This window comes from Pezoporus occidentalis, unplaced genomic scaffold, assembly GCF_034315485.1.
Source record: "Pezoporus occidentalis ecotype Australia unplaced genomic scaffold, CSIRO_AGI_Poc_V1 ctg46, whole genome shotgun sequence".
In the NCBI taxonomy this organism is placed as follows: Eukaryota; Metazoa; Chordata; class Aves; order Psittaciformes; family Psittacidae; genus Pezoporus; species Pezoporus occidentalis.
This window is the reverse complement of record NW_026915791.1, coordinates 1,460,997-1,482,083: the sequence shown is the minus strand read 5'-3', so window position 1 is coordinate 1,482,083 and position 21,087 is coordinate 1,460,997. Positions and strand designations below refer to the sequence as shown.

At 39.3% G+C, this 21,087-nt stretch overlaps 1 protein-coding gene across 1 annotated transcript in view; it reads right to left on the bottom strand.

Moving 5' to 3' along the window:
- Positions 1-21,087, bottom strand: part of MDGA2 (MAM domain containing glycosylphosphatidylinositol anchor 2) — a 263,922-nt gene that overhangs the window by 20,064 nt on the left and 222,771 nt on the right. Inside the window, exons 11-12 of the mRNA XM_062635604.1 lie at positions 10,839-11,016; positions 2,920-2,940 (exon numbers count right to left, since the gene is read on the bottom strand). Coding sequence (XP_062491588.1) covers positions 2,920-2,940; positions 10,839-11,016 — 199 coding nt within the window. The remainder of the gene's footprint in view (positions 1-2,919; positions 2,941-10,838; positions 11,017-21,087) is intronic.

The window sequence follows — 21,087 nt, the reverse complement described above, 5'->3', positions numbered from 1 at the left end:
AAAGATAGTGGTTAATTTTTGTTAAAACAGACGCCAGCTGTGGAGGTGGATTCAAGTTACTAATAATTTCTTTCCCCAATTAGGGCAAAATCTGAAACTATTCTCAAGGTGAAACACTCTTCATTGTAGTACGAATTTTTGCCATCTATTTCCACAAAGTTCGAGTTGAATATAACTAACATCTAATTTCTTGTATTATTCAGGTGTAACATATAGTTGCACTAACTTATATGAAATCTCTATGGTTTACATTAAATGGTTTATATTATATGTTACAAAACAAAATGTAGATCTGAGGCTACATCTCTCAGTGTTTAAGTCATTTGATTCTACTTGCTTAAGTATTGTAGAAATTTCACAAAAAGGAAGGATTTATGTAATGTGATTATTCCAGAATAGAGGTAGGAAGAATAAGATTTCCATTTGCAAACAGGTACTTTGTCCCCAGTTGAAAACAGCTCTTTATTCACGAAGGTGTAAATAAAATTGAAACTGAACCCAACAGTTTACAAAAAAACACTAGAACTTTTGTAGAAAGCACGGGCAACAATAAGACTGAATTTGTTATGGGAGACAGAATTTATCTTCTTCAGTTTACAGGTTTGAACCCATTTGCCGATCAAGGTTTATTCCCCGTCAATGGATTGCACTCAAGGAATTGTTGGGGGAAAAAAGCAAACCAAAATTTTACCATCTCTTTGGTCATCTGAAAGAAGTTATACTGGGCACCCTATAGTTCTGGTGGGCAACCTTACCACCACCACCAGTGTGGAGAGAGGCAGACCTAGAATGCATATGACGGAAACAGTGGACAGGTTGGTGGAGATGCCCTTGATCCCTAATACACTCTCTATTGCAAGGGCCATTTGGATGCCACCTGCACTCTACCATGTGCCTAGTAGAGCTACAGAGACATTTTGAAAATGAGACAGTTTCAGATCTTAAAATCATAGAGGGCTACACTGTGAAGTACTTGGGATTGCAATGCATTTTATTCTTAATGTCACAAAGCATATATTTAATATATTAATTAGCAAGGGTCTCATGTACTGCTCATTTGAATCAATGGGAGTGGTTCCTTCAGCTCCTGTGAGCTTTGAACTAACTTCTGATTAATTATTAATGCATTGTACAAGATCTTCTGCAAATGAGATTTACAGAAAGGCTTAGCCATCATGTGTGACAGTTGGTGAAAGGGGCTGCTGATACACGCCAGCACTGTTTTTCTGCCTGCTTATGGCTGTGTGACATCGACAATAACGGCAGACTGAACCCCATTCCCTGCACAGGAATATTTTTAGCATGTGTTATTAAAAGCAAGAGGAAAGTCAGAGTATGTTGTGACAGAAAAACAAGCATTTGCTGTGGTGTAGAAGAAAAAGATGAAGTAGATGGATGTGTTGACTCTTAGGAATAGGGTAGTTTTACTGGGACATGAAAAAATGTAGGACCCAGCCTCCTGTTTGTGAAATTTGTGGTAATTTGGTGCCCATGTAAAAGTGTTAGAGCAAAACCATTAAAGAAGTCACTTCTGCCCTGCATAAGATCTATAGAATGATTTGGGTTGAAAGGGACCTTAAAGACCATCTAGTTCCAACCGTCCCCTGCCATGAGCAGGGACAACTTCCACTAGACCAGGTTGTTCCAAGCCCCATTCAACCTGGCCTTGAACAGTGCCAGGGAAGGGGCAGCCACAGCTTCTCTGGGCAACCTGTGCCAGTGCCTCACCACACTCATAGTGAAGAATTTCTTGCTAGTATCTAATCTGAATCTACCCTCTTCTACATCTACCCACATCCCTGTGCCTGAGCATCAGCACATTAGCGAAAACAGTCTGTTTGCAATTTCAATCATGCCCATGGAGCTGCCTCCCGTGAATTTGTCTGAACACTTTCACACCCAAGTTACACTTCTGGTCTCCACATTTCTCTGTGCAAATAAGGTCCATGATTCCCACATGTACTGCATGAAAAAAGTCTTCTTTTTGTTTTAAAGCTGCAGATGAACTTCTGACTACCCTCTAAAGCAGCATAACTTAAGAACTACAAATGTAATTCTTATGCAAAAATAAATGAAGTCAGAAAATCTCATAAACTGACATTTCCTTCAATATTTCTACCATATCCATTGAGGTGCAGACACAGTTCCTACACAATAGGTCTTTCAGGCGTTTAGCTACTCCCATGACTAAACCATGGCATCATCTGTACATCCTGAGCTGCAGTGCCCACAAATGGAGGTTACTTGTAGAATGTTAGTATTTTCTTTTACAGAATCACAGAATCACAGGATGGTTTAGGTTGGAAGGGACCTTAAAAGCTCATCTAGCTCCAACCCCCTACCATGAGCAGGGACACCTCTTCCACTAGACCAGGTTGTTCAAACCCCCATCCAACCTGGCCTTGAACACTGCCAGGGATGGAGCAGCCACAACTTCTCTGGGAAACCTGTTCCAATGTCTCACTACCCTCAGATTTTTTCCTAATATCTCACCTAAATCTCCCCTCTTTCAGCTTAAAACAGTTCCCCCTTGTCCTGTCACTAATGGTCCTTGTCAAAAGTTCCTCTCCAGCTTTCTTGTTGGCACCTTTAGGTACTGGAAGGCTGCTCTAAGGTCTCCCCAGAGCCTTCTCTTCTCTAGGCTGAACTGTTTAGATTAACTGTTTGGGGAAGTGAGAAAGAATGATGAGTTGGAGCTATATAATTTTTCCATCCTCCATCTATTAGCACCTTGGAAGAGCAATGTAAAAGGCATCTTCAACCAACAGCCGAGCTCACACACAAAAACTAAGGTGGTCCCTGCAATTTAGGGGCTGTGACTGAAAGTAAAATACTTATAATTTATTTTTTAACTGTGGGGAACAAGAGATGCAAGGACAGTTCTTCATACACATAAAAACTAAAAAGATAAATACTTACGTAAATGTGGATTTACTGGAGCTGGAAGACAGAGCAAAAACAAAATTAGCACAAAGAAGAAATTCTAACTTATCAATATTTAGATTATATTAAATTTGCCATTTTTCCGTCACCTTTATGACCTTGATCATAGCTCCTACAATGAGAAAGCCAGCAAAAGTGGAAAGTTCCTTTATGAGCAAATTTTGTGGCTCCATGTCAACCCAAAGCAAAACTTTTAGTGAGAAACACTAGCCTCTCCCATCCCTGATGTGTATACTCCATCACTAGTACCTGCAGCTTGGGGAACAAGATGCTGGAATTAAGCATCAAACCTAGATTATTAGTGCAGATATTGTAAGGATGGGGATGACTGGGTAGCAAAACTCCAGGGTAATGCCTTTGTACAGGAATCCAACAAAAGCTACAGAAGGGATGAATTCACCATAAGCAGAGGTCCGCACTGGACCTTGCTCAGCATTTAAAATTTCATTTTAGTGTTGCTCTAGAATACTTAACATAATGTATTACCCTTCTACTCAATAAATAGTACTGTTCTTCAGTTTAAGATGTCTGTGTACACACAAGAAACAGACAGCACTTGAATTCTTCTTAGAAATGCCAATTTTACTTTTAAATAGCAGAAAAAATAAGCACAGCAAGTTTGTGAGAAGAGGTTTGACATCATTAGATTGAGAGACACAACCAAGGAAAAAAAATGAGTCTTCTGCACATAAACCCTTTTCTATGGAGGAGATATGTTAAAGAAATTTAAGACTATGACAAAGGAAGGTGAAGCGTACTGTCCTAAAAACTGCCAGCAGTTCCATCACACCCCATGCTTGCCTGAGGACCCACTCACAAACTCCTCGACATCCATAATTCCTTAATACTGAAGTTCATCTACTTAACACCTCAATAGGCTGAAACAGAATGAAAGTCAAACCTCCACAGTGCCTACAGATCCCTTAACCATGGGAATGACAACTCAGGTTTAGGTCCAGTACCTGTACAATGCGAAAAACTGAAAATTGGGTTTGAATAAGAAATCAGTCTGCAGTTCCGTGCTACCTGTTTGCAGAAGGGTAAATTTGAAGGATGGATGACTTAGGAAGTAGACCTGCTATAAGCCCTTATGTATGTTAGAAACAGAAAGATGCTAAGATCACAGTTGGAATTGAATGTTATTAATAGAAAATTGGAAATAAAATTTTATCTCCAAATAATGGGTTCATCTGGCAACATCAGATATCAGGATGAATGGTGCTCCATGTTTTCTTGCTGCCCTTCTCATACCATATTAATAGACATAAACTGTTGGTTTGTCACCCCAGTCACGGATTCTGCATAGCTTTAGTTTACATCTGAAGTTTTCAAAACAGCACTAAATTAGCAACTCTGCTACTTTATCTCCCTTTCTCTGAAACAAATGAGCAGTGATTTGCCCCAGCGCAATCTTCTTAAAAAACTTAGTCATTACGTTATATTAGATAACTCTTACCAACAAATTACCTTTCATTCTCCAAGAAACATTAATTTTGTGAAATCCTTGAATGATTGAACTTGAATTAGCTGAAATTGCTGGGAACTACATTTACTGATGCTTGATTTGTAGCTAAACATACATGTTTTTATGGAAACTATTATCAGTATGCAACCTTGAGTCATACTGCTCAGATTGTTCACAGCAGAGCAAAAAAGGTTTCTTGGCAGCCAAGCTTCAGTTCACACCAATTGACAACAGCAGAAAACCAAATTAAAGCAGTTTGGCTGAACTTATCTAACATTATAAATAAAGAAAAATACTCCATCACAACCAAATACAAAACCAGAAAGTCCACTCCTATGAGTAATACAGCATGCTGCTATAAGACAATGTGAACGGCTTTAGCTGTCACTGCAGAAAGGCAAGGCTGCTGTGCGCATGACACATAGAAAGTTATATTAGCCATAAAAGGAAATTAATGGATGATTGAGGGACTAAATTCCCACAGCTGACTTCAAAATGTCTGAGAAACCTGTGCACCTCAGAGGGTTATTGCTGCTCTGCTCAGCTGACCCTGGCTCGTGTTGGGAGGAAGGTTTTGCTGGCAGAAAATCTCAGGAGAACAAAATGTCATGAGATGTTTGAGCTTGGTTAGAGCCAAGAAAGATGATCCCTTAATCTTCCTGCTGTTCCTCCAGCAAGCAGAGAATAAAAACTGCTGGAATTTCAGTTTGCTGGATGATTTTACTTTTTAGAGGTCTGTATTTGTGCAGGTCACAACAGAAATATGTGGGCTGAGTGGCTTTTTCTTAATGCTTGCCTTTCTGTTCGGTGCAGTGGCATATATGCCAAGACAGATTTCCCACAGCTCCTTCCCAATACAAATACTTGCTCAGCTTAAAAGTGAAGTGGTCGTCAGAGTCTGCAACATTACGTCCCTCCTTAAAAATATTAGTTGCAAACCAAGCTTTCTTAGCTATGGAGAACTCAGAGACAGAGGTAAGTAGAATCATGCTAGATGTTTAACTGCTATGTTTTATACCACTGAAAACTGGTTGCCTGTGGTAATTACAACCAGCATCTAAAAGATTTAACCAAGATCAAGAGTCCGTACCTCTAAACACTTGGTTTGCATAGGAAAAGCAATCTTCACTGTAAATATTGGTACTTTACAAGGACAAGGCTTTCTTCCTTCCTGCCCATGGCAGGGGTATAGGAACTTGATGAACTTAAGGTCCTTTCCAACCCTAACTATTCTATTGTAGGATTCTATGATTCCTTCCATAATAGCAATAATCCTAACTTGCTGTTTGCAACACTGGATAATACTGGAAATGTATGCTCGTGCAAACTTACAAATCCTACAATTTACGCCCTATTTGGTACTAATCTTATTTTTCTGGAAATTGTTCTAGAAATATAATAATAACAAGAATAATAGCAATAACTAATTACCACCATTCTATTTGCTTTGATACAGAATCTGTGGAATGTCTAAGACTCATATGAAAATATGCAAGCTGGACTACAAAGTGACTGGCCACCATCATCTATCTCCTGCTCTTGCAGTGCTGCCTACATACCAACAGTAGTAACAGGTTGGTGGCTTTTTCCATAGAAAGGAGCTAAACTCACTTCTTTAATCACCAGTTTACTTTAGAAATATTTAAACGTAAGTGTGTATCTGAACCAGCGAGTACTGAAGTTTTAATTGGAGTATTCGGGGGACTTCACAGCCGGTTTGACTCAAATAGACACAGATTTATGTATAGTGATGACACACTGACACAGATTTATGTATAGTGATGGAGATAATATTTAAAATGTTATTATGAGACATATCTGCTGTTACTATGAGACATCTCTGTAACAGCCTACAAAACATTCATTACTGCTACTTAAATTACCCTGTTTGTATTTACTTGGCAGACTGTGTTCACTAGCAGAGTAACACATGCATCAACCAAAGAATTTGTCAAGTGATGTTTGGCTGTAATTATCAATGTCGCTCCTACTGTGATGATTGCTCTTTTCTCCCACACTTTCAGCATTCAGATGAGAAAATAATTCATGACAGGCGAGGGATTTCCCTATGAAATGCTTCTGCCATAGGTAAGTTTTTGATTTATGGGATTGGATGCTGTGGTGTTTTTATTTTGTATTTACAGCTTCCACTCGGGATGGAAGGATATACTGTAAAGAGCTCACCACTGAGGTTTTCCTGCTTTAATAGTCTCCTTATTTCGAACATTCAGATGGCTATCAGCAGGTTAGCACACTGGAAGCTATTATTTTCATATATTAGCACTTCCATATTAATCTCCAGTTGTGGAGGTTAATTTAAAAGGTGATGCCCTCTGCATCACGTGCCAAAGGAGTGTAATCCAATAAAAATGATCTGACATGTCGAATTAAGGTGGCTTAACTTTAACAATCTGGAAGTTAGAACTAGGCACATCATCAAAGAGTGTCACTGGAGTGTCTCTGAAGTCACAGGAGAGATATGGGCATATCCAGACAGTTATTAATCTCATGGAAGAAATCAGGAGAAACCTTCTCCTCTCTAATAAAACAGCAAAAGCAACCAATACACTAGAAATGTCCTGTTGATGCTTGCACATTATATAACTATATTCTAGAGAAATCAGTTCTGTGGAGTCCGTACCCAAGATTGTCCTACTACAGAAGACATAGCCTATATATTCTCTGTAAAAGTTAATGTATTCCCTAGAGGTAAAAGAGAGTGCTACCATTTTTAGCAACTCTAAAATGTGCCCAATCTGCTTTTCACACTGGCTGCATTTCTTTAAAAATTGGGGTGAAATCCTATTAGCCTGCTTAAAGTTTTAAAAAATAAGGCAAAAAATGTTTACAATGGAAATCCTCACCAGTGCATTTCAAACCTAAGAAAAAATATGCTTTTACTCTAAGGGTGATTGAACACCAAACAGGTTGCCAAGAGAGGCTGTGAAGTCTCCATCCTTTGAGATATTCAAGACATGAAAGGACATGTTCCTGGGTCCTAGTCCTCCAAAAACAGTAATCCTGAAGTGGTGGCATAAGAAGGGCTGATGCTGTTAGAGGCCAGCATGCTTCTGGAGTGCTGATCAAAACTGAACACAGAATGCCACACAAACACACAAAAGCCTGCCGAAAATATGAACCACAGAACCACAGAATGGTTTTGTTTGGAAGAGACCTTAAAGATCATCGAGTTCCATCCCCTGTGCCACAGGCAAGGCCACCTCTCACTAGACCATGTTGCTCAAAGCCCTGTCCAACCTGGACTTGAACACTGCCAGGGATGGGGCAGCCACAGCTTCTCTGGGCAATCTCTGCCAGGGCCCCACCACCCTCACAGGGAAAAATTTCTTCCTAATATCTCACCTAAGTATACCCTATAATTCAAACTTCTAATCTATATCTACCCTAAAACTCAAATGTTTTCCCTCTTGCCTGAGGTATCACAATTAAAAAAAAACCCCATGTAATTGGAAAAAATGTAAAAAAAAAATCTTAGTTCTCCTTTTAAGAAACATCTGCTTGATGTCTTTGTTTTTCTGGGTATTGTTTATAGTTATTTCTTACATTGACGCAGGCGGGCTGCCGTGGATTGTGCTAGCCCATTAACTGCTTTTCTAAGATTCCAGCATTTCAGATCGTAAGAACCGGATTTGCATTATAATAATGTCCATTACATCATTATTTTAGAGTTGAAGCTGTAACATCTTTAAAATTACCCTGTTAATAGATGGTTGACATTAGACTCATTGGACGAATCCTAAGATAAAAATGCCTATTTTAAGCACACAGAGCCTCAGTGGTTTTGGGATCCTTCTTTAAAGGGAAGTCACTTTAGTGATTTAGTTTATCTTAGTGATTAGCATCTGGGTCATGACTCCTGAAGCTGTGAATTTGTCAGCATCAGAGTAACAGCACTACATATTGCTCCAAAAGCATCTCTCCATCTAGGGTACAGAAGAAGCAACAGCTTCCACTCTCCTGAGCAGCTGGATTTTATATTGGCACCTCATCAGCACATTTGAAATAGGATGTTGTTCACATCTGCGCTAATGGCAGATTCTAGCAGAAAAATTTTCCGTAGAAAAAATACGCTTTTAATGCTGCATGGGAATGTTCTTCCTGCCAGTCAGGTGCTAGAAATGTAAAACACATGTTTCATTAAGACCTCAAACTCAGCACAGTTGGGAGCCACAGCCGAGACCTCAATCAACCTTCTGAGACTTGCCAGATTAAAACTCCCACCAAAAAAGAGCAGTAGTAACTGAGTGACCCCAATAGTGTTTTTTTTTTTCCTCCTGATAGGAGCACTGGTCATTATTTAAGTAATGGGAGAAATTTCAAGGTCCACAGAAGAGGGCAGTGGCTACCTAGCACAAGCTAGGCAACCACTAGTGAGGATACCTAGTGTCCCTAGGTATCTAGGGAGTCACTAGGTCACTAGTCAGGATATAAGTGTGCCTGTCACAGCCACCATGGAGAGACTGGGATTGGTACAGAGAAATCCCAAATGTCGGAATGAAGCTTCTGCTCCTGATCACCTTTGGAAAACTCTGGGTCTTTCCTATCTACATGTGGGGAGTCCCAAAGAGACCTGACTAATACTGCTAGTGTTGGAAAATAGGAACTTCTTAAGGTAAGAGGTCCAACGAAGAGGCAAAGTCCAACAGGAACTGCGCCAGCGTGGCCATCTTCTCCTCATTTGTAACTTCATGGATGTAGTAAGCAAGTCATTTTTTTAATTTAGATTTTGTTCTCATGAGATTTAGGAAACAAAGACTTTGCAAACACTTTCCTGTAGCAGGTGAAGATTCATCACCATCATTACCAGATCTGGCATTTAGTGAAATGTGCCACTCCATTCTTTAGAATTGATATTTGAGATTACATAATGCAAATTTTTCCTGGATATTATTACAATGATAAAATTAATTTATATGAGATTGAGTAGAGCTGAGCTAATCACTGATCATTAAGAACTGTACAGATGATGCACAAGACATTTAAATGTTTTTTTCAGATAAATTATTTGATAATAATTTCTGAAAGTAATTCCTCATCTGTAGGTTGGTTTTGGGTGTTCTGCTGCATGTGATTTCCTGCTTTGGGCTCTCTTAGGTATCTGCATAGCACTAATTATGGTTGGATCCAGCTCCTGGAGCAATTTGACCTATGTGGCTAGCTGTGACTTGATTAGCAAGGCTCCTCATTGTAGAAACATAGGATCACAGAATGGTTTGTGTTGCAAGGGATCTTAAAGATCATCTAGTTCCAAACCCCTTGCTCCAAGCTCTGTCCAACCTGTCCTTGAACACTGTGAGGGATGGGGCAGCCACAGATTCTCTGGGCAAGCTCTGTGAACTCACCATCCCCATAGAGAAGAATTTCTTCCTAATATCTAATCTAAATCTAAATCTACCCTTTGTCAGTTTAAAGCCATTACCCCTTGTCCTATTGCTACAGGCCCTGCTACAAAAGTCTGTCCCCAAATGATGAAATACTTTCATGGTTCCATGCTTACAGTTATATCCCCCTGCCACACACATCCCTTCTTCAATTATAAATCTATCCGCTAAGCACATCAGGTTTCCCACTGCAAACTGCACAACAGTATCTTTAGCTAAGCTACCTTCTCTCTAAGGCTCCTCTTGCCCAGTCATTGTAATTTTTACAGACAAAAAAAAAAAAAAAAAAGTGATTCAGTTATTCATTAAAAAAATACCCTAAGAAAGGTATCTGAAGGGATTTTTCAGAGCTCTAGGAATTAATTCCTGGTAATGCTGGGAGACTGAATGGAAGGATGTATGGATACTGTGTTTTTCTTGTTAGGTTAAAGTGGACAAATTTTCATCACAGCTCAGCCTTTTAGAAGAAGATGTATAAATGCCCCTTTCCACTTGTTTAGGACTAGAAACAGTCACTTTATGTATATATCATTCACATTCAAATAAGAATGGCTCAGAAAGTGCTCATTCTGGAAGAAAAATGAAGTATATTGATGACATCGCAACATTGATTTGACACTTTCAGAATAATACTTGTTTTGTAGATTTTTCTTCAAAACCCATTGCCCTTCAGTGTTCAAAGTAAGAACAAACTCTTGAAATGAGCTTTTCATGGAGCTAATATCAATTTGTTCAATTTTTCCATTTATTTCACAAAAACTTCAATCAGATTTTGCATTTTGGCTGTTCAGATTTTTTTTTTAATTATTATTTTTATTTTGTATTCAATATTGTGAATCTTTCCAAAGGTGGAGATAAAACTTTGTTTCTACGAAGAACCCTCCTTCCTAAAAGCCTGCCCTCGTGCCTTGCAGCATTATTTCCAGGACAGGTGTTCAGTTCACACAGCACAGCCATGCCCTGTACAAAAGACCAAATTATGCAGAATTCACCACAACGCATTTGCTTGTACACAAAAGTCTTCTTACCACTATATTTGATGACCCGAATAGTTGAGTCCCCCTCCCCAAATCTGGTGATGGGTGTTAGACGGACTTCATATGCCTCTGGCTTGATCAGCTCGGTTAGGTTGTAGGTAATTAATTCTCCCTTTTGAATATTTCCATTCACTGTAATTTCCTGTTCCCACCAACGCTGTTGTCCAGCCTAGAATCAAAAGAAGAATGCAAATATAAGACCTTTTGGGGCAGATGTTGTCTTCATCTTAACGGGAGCACATGCAGACCTGTGCAACCCTGGGTGCATCCTTAAACCTTCCAACAACACAGAAGGATTAGAGATACAGCAAAACTACCAACCTCCCTGAGACAACCCACTAATGGGAATTTCTGTTACAAACAGATGGGATTGCAGATTGCAAACACACTTTATGAAGAGGCCACCCCTGACTGACACCTGCCTGTTATCCTCTGCCCGTATAGGTCCTGCACCAAACCCTGGGCAGCCCATGGGCTATAGGCACCATGCAGCACCCAGACGCTTGCTGCATGCAGGAAAAGTATCACGTTCATTTAGATCAGAAGAACTGCTGACACTCACCAGACAGAGACTACAGTAAGGGACAATGCACCCCATTTGGGATGGTGTGTAAGCACGCAAGCATCCAGGCAGATGCCAAAGAGTTTTACAAAATCTCACTGAATTCTTCCATATTTAGGAACCGCCACCTTTGCAAACCTGCACCTGTGTTTAAAACCTACTTATCAAATTGTTAAATAACTTTTTTTTTTCCCCTTGAAAAAATGCTGCTCATTTTGGTTCATTTCATTGGCTAACCGAGGCTGAATTTACTATGTGATATAGAATCATAGAATAGTTAGGGTTGGAAAGGACCTTAAGATCATTTAGTTCCACCCCCCCTGCCATGGGGAGGGACACCTCACTCTAGACCATGTCACCCAAGACTCAAACCTGACCAGGTAAATTGGCCTCTCATGCCTATTCCCTCCAAGATTTTAAAACATTACTGGCCAGCTACACAGCAGATGTGTTATTGGCCACTGTGCACACGAGGCTGGGACAGCCACGACTCTGTGAGCTGGGTATTGCCTCCTTGTTAAAGGCAATGAGGTTTCACAGCTGTCATTCGTGGCATAATCTGAAGCTAATAAGAACACACTGAAGAACTGAAATGCAGTTTGATTTCCAAGTACTTAGCACTTTTGTTGTGAGAAACAAATAGGCTAGCCACTAATGGTCTTAGTGCATAATTACCAGCAATCCTTGTAGTTTCAGATGGATGGATTTCAGGGAACAAAGAAAGTCAACATGAGCAAAGAGGCTATTTTATTAAAAAAATTGGAAGATAGATTTTTGTGCTTTATAGACTGCACAATGTTTTCAACATCAACATCCATAGTTTCTTTTATTTATATGCCTTATCAAGAAATTAATCTGATTAACAAGGCATCACTAGAAGAAAGTGTCACATTGTCTCTAATGTTACTTTATAGATAAGCAGAAATCATACAGATTTTGGGCAGCAGAGTGACTGATACTGCAATGCTACTTACAGAGACCTTGCCTTATTACACACACTATCTGCAGAGAACAAAGGAAAAAACATTAAATATTTACCACACATCCCATGACAACTGTACAGGTGCAGTGATGCTAAAATGAGATGTTCCACTAAGCTTACTATACCTGTCAGTGCACTGAAGGTCTTACCTATTAAAAGTTCACCCATAACAAGTTTACTAAGGACACAATACTTTTTATTCCAGGACTTTAATTTGCTGATGCAATAAAAATATATACTGAAATATCTGAAATCTAGTACTAAACTTACCACAGTTCATCCAAATAAACTACATTTGCAGTAATTTGCTGGTCTTCTAAAGGAAACTTTCCTAATCTTACTTCCATTGTACCTTTTGTTGTTTGCTCTTTGTAATGATCCCATTTTTTTTTTAATTATTTTTTTTAAATTATACTATGAAGTTGACTACAAGGAAGATTAAAACTATTGACTATGCCCTAAAAGTGAGCAGTGTAGTACCAAATATAATTTCACGATTGTGTCTGTACCTTTAACAAAAATTAAGAATGAGAGAAACATAAATCTGAAGAAAAGTACCTAATTTTCAACTTTTTAATAGATGTCATTGGTGGGTTTTTAGGGCATATGTTTTATAGCACCATGCTGGTTGCCAATTACATTTGTGGGTACTGCATTAACAAAACTGTGCTTTCAGTTGCATGAGCCAGTACTGACTTTCTGTCATTTGAAGTTAGCTAGCTATTGCTTAGGGGTACTTCTGACTATTTACAGTGGTCTACTGTAAAATATTCCCTGTTGCACCTCATTTCTGGATAAGGAAATACCGAAACAGAAACTTTGCAAATAATTTCAATAATTAATGCTATATGTTTAAAGTTACCAAAGGTAGTCATGAATTTTTATCAAATTCTTTAGACTTTATGCTTTAGATTTATCAAATGCTTTAGACTACTGCCTTTTTCTACACCACCCAAACAAAAGCAGTAAGGAAGATCCATTATTTTATTAATTCTGAAAGCAATACAATTTGATTTCATTTCAGCTTTATGCATCCTAAGCCAATATTGGATATTGGCATTTCTCAATGGGAAGCAACACACATCTTTTTGCCTTGCAATCAACACTAGCTCTGTTCTAATTCTTATTTTTACCATGGAAACCAGAAAAACCCCAAACATCTCAAAATTGTTGCCAGATTTGACACAAAGCATCCCCTTGCCTGATTTTTCAGCTCCACTGTTGAACAAATAAGCAAAGAAAATCAGTATCCACACAGCTTTTGCCACCTTCAGCTCTCAATCTTCTTTTTTTCACTAGGAACATAAATGCAGCTGTTGGAAGTGAGATGGATGCCTGGAGGCATCACTCCTGAAGCCTGACACAACCCTGCTGGACCCCTGCTAGCAGCCTGGGCATCAATGCAGAGCTGATTCCCAGACCAGGTGTGAAACAGCAATGGACCCTTGGCTGACCAGTATTGAAAGTGTATTAAATACAGGTGTAGCAGCTGAACTCATTTACTTGCTGATACAGTAAAAAAATGAAGGTCAGACATGCAACCAGAAGGAAAAACAAGGGTTTTCTAGCACAGCATTTTTAAAGGTCTGCATGATTTTGAGGCACCACAGTGAAATGCCCAACTTACCCTAAAAATAGGATTTAGATTCCTACAATGCCTTGGGGCATCCCAAACTCCTAGCATGAAACTGGGGAGGCTCTGCAAAGCTAAAACTCCATGTTGGAGACACCCAAAGCTCTTGGTCATGCACTGGTTGGCATTAAAGCACTAAGAACAATGCGGCCCTCTCCCTTTGCTCCTGCAGCAGTGTCTGTCTTCCTCCAGAGATCTGGGCATCTATTTCACCACCTTTGGCTGGGAAGGAGCCAAATCTACGCCACCCAATTCCTTTAAATCACTTGAACAGCTTCTACCCAACACCCAGGCTGTGCTTTTTACATTAAAAAGTCCAGGTTGATGTTTCAAAGAGAGAATGCACCAGCAAATCCATCTTTAAAACATATGTCTGCACGTCAATGTGTGTTCCGAGCTTTACAATTAGAAAGAAACACAATTTGCCTGAAAAAAGAATTTTTGTAGGAGAAAAATTCTTAAAGATTTTTGCCTTACAAAGAAAATGGTGAGATACATTTTGGGAAATTTACTTTGGCCAAGCTGAAACAAGAGTTTTCCAATTGTTTGTGAGTATTTTTAAAGCACTGAGGAAAAAACACATTCCTGATGCATTTATTAGCATTATCATATGCTAACCTGTAATTAATTTAGCAGAGCATATCTATGTTCAGTCAATCCACAGCACAGAAGGCTTCACAGGGGCTCCTTCTTTTGATTACCTTTGAATATTTGGAAGTCTTTGTTTCCTAAAGCTAGCAGAAAAGCAAAATGTGTTTCCCTGATGTCAGAGAAAGGGGACAGTAAAAGTGTAGCAGTGTTTTATTGCAGCAGTCTGCAACCATCTTCTCTATGTGGTCAATGAAAGAGTATTTATTCTATGCCTGTTGTTAGGAAACACTGTAACCTCTAGAAGACTAGAACATATAGATTTCTTGAGATATTTATCCTATGGGATGATTAAATATTGATTGCTTATATGCACAGTTATGTTTATAAAAAATAAACACAACCTTAGTCCTTTGTACTTGGCCTATTGATTTCAACCATAAATTTCTTCATTGACTCAAAAAGTCAATCATCTCTGTAATTAATGACAACTGAATGCAAAGTAAATTAATCTACTGTATACTCCTATAAAAAAAACCTGTGGCAGTCTTTAAAGTAAGTTCTTTACAACTTATAACAACAACAATTGATTTTCCTTAACAATAAGAGTTTTCTTTAGGAGTTATAGATATATAAAACTGCATGGTTCAGTTCATGGGCAAATACTTCTATCTGCACACCACAGAGGGAAAACTCCCATTTAATGTTTGCCTTATTTCTGCTGTGCAAATCCAGTGCCTGCTGCTCTTCAACAATTTTGGCCAGCGATATAATCAGAGCTATCTGGTTTTGAACATAAACCTTATTAAGAAAGTGGCTCTTGTGTCATCTTCATTTTGAAAGGATAGTTACATCCCTGGAATGACTCACAGTGAAAAATATCTGTAATTCAGGCAAAACCAACAAGGCCAGCTGTAAAGCACGTTCTGCCACGCTTGTCATCAGTTTATTTTCCACTGTGCGCCATGCTCTTGATGACATCTCTTTTCACAAAATCAAAGAATCAAAAAATGGTTTTGTTTGGAAGAGACCTTAAAGCTCATCCAGTTCCAGTTCCCCTGCCACACACAAGGACACCTTCCACTAGAGCAGGCTACACAAAGCCCCGTCCAGCCTGGCCTTTAACACTGCTAGGGATGGGGCAGCCACAGCTTCTCTGGGCAACCTGTGCCAGGGCCTCACCAACCTCACAGGGAAGAACTTCCTACTATCTGGTTTAGACATTTTAAAGCCATTCCCCCTTGTCCTATCACTACTTGCCCTTGTAAAAAGCTCCTCTTCAGCTTTCTTTTCAGCCCCTTTAGGTACTGGATGCTGCTCTAAGGTCTTATCTTCTCCAGACTTCTCTTTCTTTAGTATTTTAATATAGTAATAATTTTTTAAATGTTCATAATTTCAATAATTTTCAGTATTTATTTTCACATGCAATTAGCAGAACTGCCAGAACCTCACATTTGTTTCTGTGCTGAGCTGTTTCTTGCTCTCTGCTCTCCTGTCAATGCTGATGCCAGCTGCTGTTGAGGCAACAGGGAGTGAGTGCGAAGCAAGCACAACGTTAGGTTTGATTGTCAGAGCCAGGAACATACTCTGAGCCAAAGTGCCCTGAGTGAGGCTGAACATGGTTATGGCACTGGAAATGTTTGCTGGAGGAGAGCACTGACACCCCTCATGGGGCAGGACTCACTGCTGCGGTTGGTGCTGTCACCAGCAACTAGCACTCAGCCTCATTCATCTGGAGATGAGGCACATGGAAACAGCAGCTGCATGATAAACCTCCTCTTCCCCTCTTTCCCAGCTGGAAAACTGAGTATCTAAAGCACATTCAACAGTGAGCATAATCTTTTTCAATTAGCGAACTTCTAATCTGTAAGAACAATCAAAGGCATATAATTTACTTTCTTCTTGCAGGATTACATTAACAGTCATCCTGTATTTGTTCCTAATATTCATGTTACTTATTTTTTGTGTACCACACTGAGGAATTTGTTTTATGTGGTACACACAGAAACTTAAAAAATATTTCTCTCTTTTCTTTTTAAGAAACTAAAATTCCCCAAGTCTTTAGTAATTAGAAGCTTGGAGCCCAAAGATACAGAATGTTCTAGGTCCAGTTTTTATGGACTACAAATTGATGGATAAGTGGTTTAGATGTCAGAAACATCTCTCCACAATCCATATTCATGGCCTGATATATGAAGAAGAAAGAGATGTAAACAACTTAAAGAAAGCTGGTATAGAAAAGCTGGAAGCTAGATGGTCCAACAGTATTAAATACACATCATATCTCAGGTTTTAGAGGCAGGGTGGTAAATGGTAACCCAGGAAAAAAGGTAATTTCTATCAGAGTAAAATACAGCACAAATATCTGCTAAAAATTTGTTATTGGGAGATAAAATACACAGTGTTCTGTTTTTCCATACAAATGAAGGATAATGTCCTGGGTTCAGCAGTAGCAGTCATTTTTTACATCTGGCCCGGTCCGGACAGGTCCAAGGGCTACTGCAGAATAAACATGGGCAGCAGAAAGACAGCAGAAAGACAGTGGCTGCTAAACCCCAGAGGCAGCCTAGGTGAAGCCATCTCTATGCCAACTGCCCTACTCATGAGTGAACGAGTTGTCTGGTTTGGTTTAAACCATGACAATAATAAAACTATCTTTTAAGATATGAATTAGAACATTACATCTGCTGTGTAAACTGTAATCTGGGATATTTTGTATCTGGAAGGTTGTTGCTGTTTCTTTGCTTTTAACAATCCTACCCACAGGGACAGAGAGTTAACTCCGATTTTATACTAGGTATGGCTTTATTGAATCAGAAAGGCAATAAATATTATTCCTGTTAATTTTTTCCTTTGTGGCAAATTCGATGCACCCCTTTACATGTACTGGTTTGAGAATGGACAGAAAATTATATACCCCATTTTGCAGCCAGTGACCATGCAACCTTCACAGAAATCCCTTTCATGACTGCATACTATATATTTGAATCATATATTTGAATACATCTGACCCTGCACGGTGCTGAATGAAAACATAAGTTAAAAATACAATAAAGTCAAACGGTGACCAGAAGGAAGTATACAGAGAAGTGACCTGCTCTAGGCGGTTTGAAGAGACTTTCTCATTATCAGCTGACTGGAACCGCAGACATCTGTAGACTGAAAATAAAGGAAAGGTAGGAACTTTAATCTTTCACATAACAAGCTAGAACAACTTACTCTCTGGTTTACCGGTACTTATTACTTCTTTAAAGCAGAGTGGTTCATTTTCTAGGTCACCGTGGCTGCATCACTGCCGGCGGTGCAGGGAGCGTGGCCGTTGCCTCCTGAGGAGCAAGAGCAGTCACCACAGAGATCACAGATGTAGACCCTTTGTGTCTGCTCCAGGAAAGTCTCACTTGTTTCATTTGCTTTCATCCTGCTGACAGCACATATCAGAGAGCTGGAAGCACTCACTTATCACTGCTTGAATGCTTGTGCAACTTGGGGTTTACTAACTGTTATCATGTATAAAAAACTACCTGAATCTGTTTTTCGTGAAAGACAAACTATGGAGAGGAAACACCTCCATGTGATATCCAGACAGCACCAGAATTGGTCTGAGCAGTCGCAGGCTGCTGGCCCAGAGCTTCACTGGCTGCTGCAGGTGAAAGCACTTCTGCCACCTGCTTAGGAGCTGGTATGGAAAAACACAAAGATATTCACAGCTGCTCAAGCAAAACTGAACATATGCTCATCGAAGCAAAAGCCTGAAGGTGAGGTCCAAAAGTGGTTTTGTTCTGGCTGGATAAACTTTCAGGACTATAGGAACACTCTGAGTGACATTAGGAAGCAGTTTTTGTATGCACTTTGAAAACGTGCACAAGAAAATGTCAAGGCAATTCAACACAAAGGGTTTCATGGCCTTTAGAACAAAATCCTGAATTTGCCTGTGTTCCTAAAATGATCCATGCTATGGTATAGGAGTTTCCTAAATTATTTAATGAGCTTCAGGCTCCCCCTGTGACTGAACTCCGTTTTATCATTAAGCTTCTAATGAAAGCAGCTACATGAGGGCTGGTCATCTCCAAAGGATGACCAGGAAACATGTACAAGGATGCTTTGAAATACAAACAATTGGAAGAATGTGGGTCACTAATTCTAAAGCCAAATCCAAAGCTGAGACACATTAATGTCAGAATATTATTCATAGAGCTATTAATGAGACAGGAAAATGTTCCTTATGAGCTGAAGACATCTTGGCAGACCACAGCATCTTCAGAAGCAAGTAGAGGGTGAAGAAATCTATGCATTTCACCATGATGAAAGACATATAAGGTTGTCTTTATCCCTCAATTCGAGTGCTATTAGGATAGTTACAAATGAGAGGTTGTGTGCAACAGTGACCCTGAGAAATGGAAACTTCCTGTACTCTTCTTTTTTTTTCATAAATGCTACACACAGGAGGATTTATGGTCTCCTGAGCTACATGAAAACATGTGTTCTGATGGTGTCACACATGACAGTTTTCTTGCTTATTAGTTTGAATGCATCCTCACCCCACGATTTAAATAAAAAAAACAAATGCAAGTCTGCCACTAGTGACAGATGAAGTGTTGTAACCATCAGCTAACTCTACCCATAGTGCCCAAAGGGTCTCACAGATAAGGGGTGACACCTCATCAACATTCAAGGACTGGCAACTGCTTGCTCCCAGACCCTGCCCCAGCACCCCCAGTGCCACCTTCCTTTCTCTGTGGCTCTGTTCTGCTCCATAATGAAAACCCACCTAAGCAGTACGGAAAGATAGTGTTTTCTTATTATCATACTCATGTTTAATATAGTCTGTCTGGGCTATTGCTTTCTGTTTTGGTTTGGGACTCTTCTTGAAACAGGTATCTACAGTTTAAATGAAAATGTGATCACTACTAAGATGACCAGTATATAAACATTTTTAAAAATAATTCTCTCTCTTCTTGTGGAACTTGGTAATAAAAATGTATTCAAGTCTGTACTACATGATCTCCACACAGCACAATAAGAATCTTCATCACTACCATCACCCACAGAGACCTAAACCTGTTAGGTTCCACCATGCTATGTTTGGCTTGACCCACCAAAGGTGCAACCTCTCCACTTGCATTTTAATGGAAACAGTGGAAACAGCATAGATTGAAGGCAGGCAGTATGAATTTGCTCATGGTAAGGGTCACAAAACGCACTTCTCTAACGTATGGACTGAGATCAGTAACAACTTTGAATGTTACGACACTGCACTCAAATCAGTACCTTTTTTTTTCCCTTAGAGTACAAAATGTGCTATAAACAAAGAGAATCCGTTTTCAGACTTTAAAATTGTCTGGCTCTCAAATGAATTCAATAAAGTCTGACGGATTAAACAGGATCTACACTGTTCCCAACTCCACTGGGGCAGGTTCTTCTGCTCTTTGCTGCTAGACACCTACCAAAAGAGTTTTCAATTTTTAATCCCTGATTGGTGGGCAGTCACAAAAGATAGGGTAATTATTAACCCATGTTAAGGCTAGTTTTCAGAGAAAGTTTTCTCATTTCCCATTAACTTCTCAGTGACATATCAAACTCTAAGTTCACGTATTGGGCTGGTGTAGACTCTCACACTTCAAAGTATGCGGCACAGCTGTGCTGTGGGCAAGATGGGCACTGCCAGCAATGCTACTGCCAACAGCACAGATGCACGCTTGCATATTAAGCAGTAGAGTTATTTGCAATAGGCAGCCCATTATTTTTATCAGGGCAACAAGAGACAGAATTATCAAAGTGGCATCAAGATTAAGTTCCTAAATTTAAATTAAACACTTAATTCTTCTGCGAACAGCCACATTTCCATGATCAAGAATCTGTCTATCCCAAGACACATTCATATTTCAGTGGTGATGGTTTAGTGAGCATCCCACAGTGCTACAGCCCTCTCAGGATGGATCTTGAACAACAGATAGTGCACTCCTGTCACTACTGAATAAACTCATTTTCTTGTGATTTCTAAAACCTATTTATAAATGACTATATTTTCTCATACAAAATAATTACACAGTGACAAACTAATGACTGTAGCTGCAATCGAGACGACAAACCCAACCCCTTTAAAGTACAGCATGCTTTTCTACAGCAAGCTTTGCTGCTCAGTCATTACTATGAACAAGTGATGTTGTCTTGGTAAATGAACTGAAAAAAACAAGGCTGCATTTTAAGCAACCTACATGAGTCTCTGAATAAATAGATCAAGAAGTAATAATGTGGTAAGACAAGTGCATGGTGCCAAAGAGCATTTCTAAGGCAAGTGAACATACCGATTTTGCTTAACTTTTTGAGTAAGAATGATTTTTTGTCAATAAATAACAGCTCAACTGTCAGATATGAATGATTCAACAAACCATTTCTTAAATACTTCAGACAATTGCTGCACGACAGGAAAAGAAATAGCCACTAGATGTTTAATGAAATTCTCAAAATGTAAATG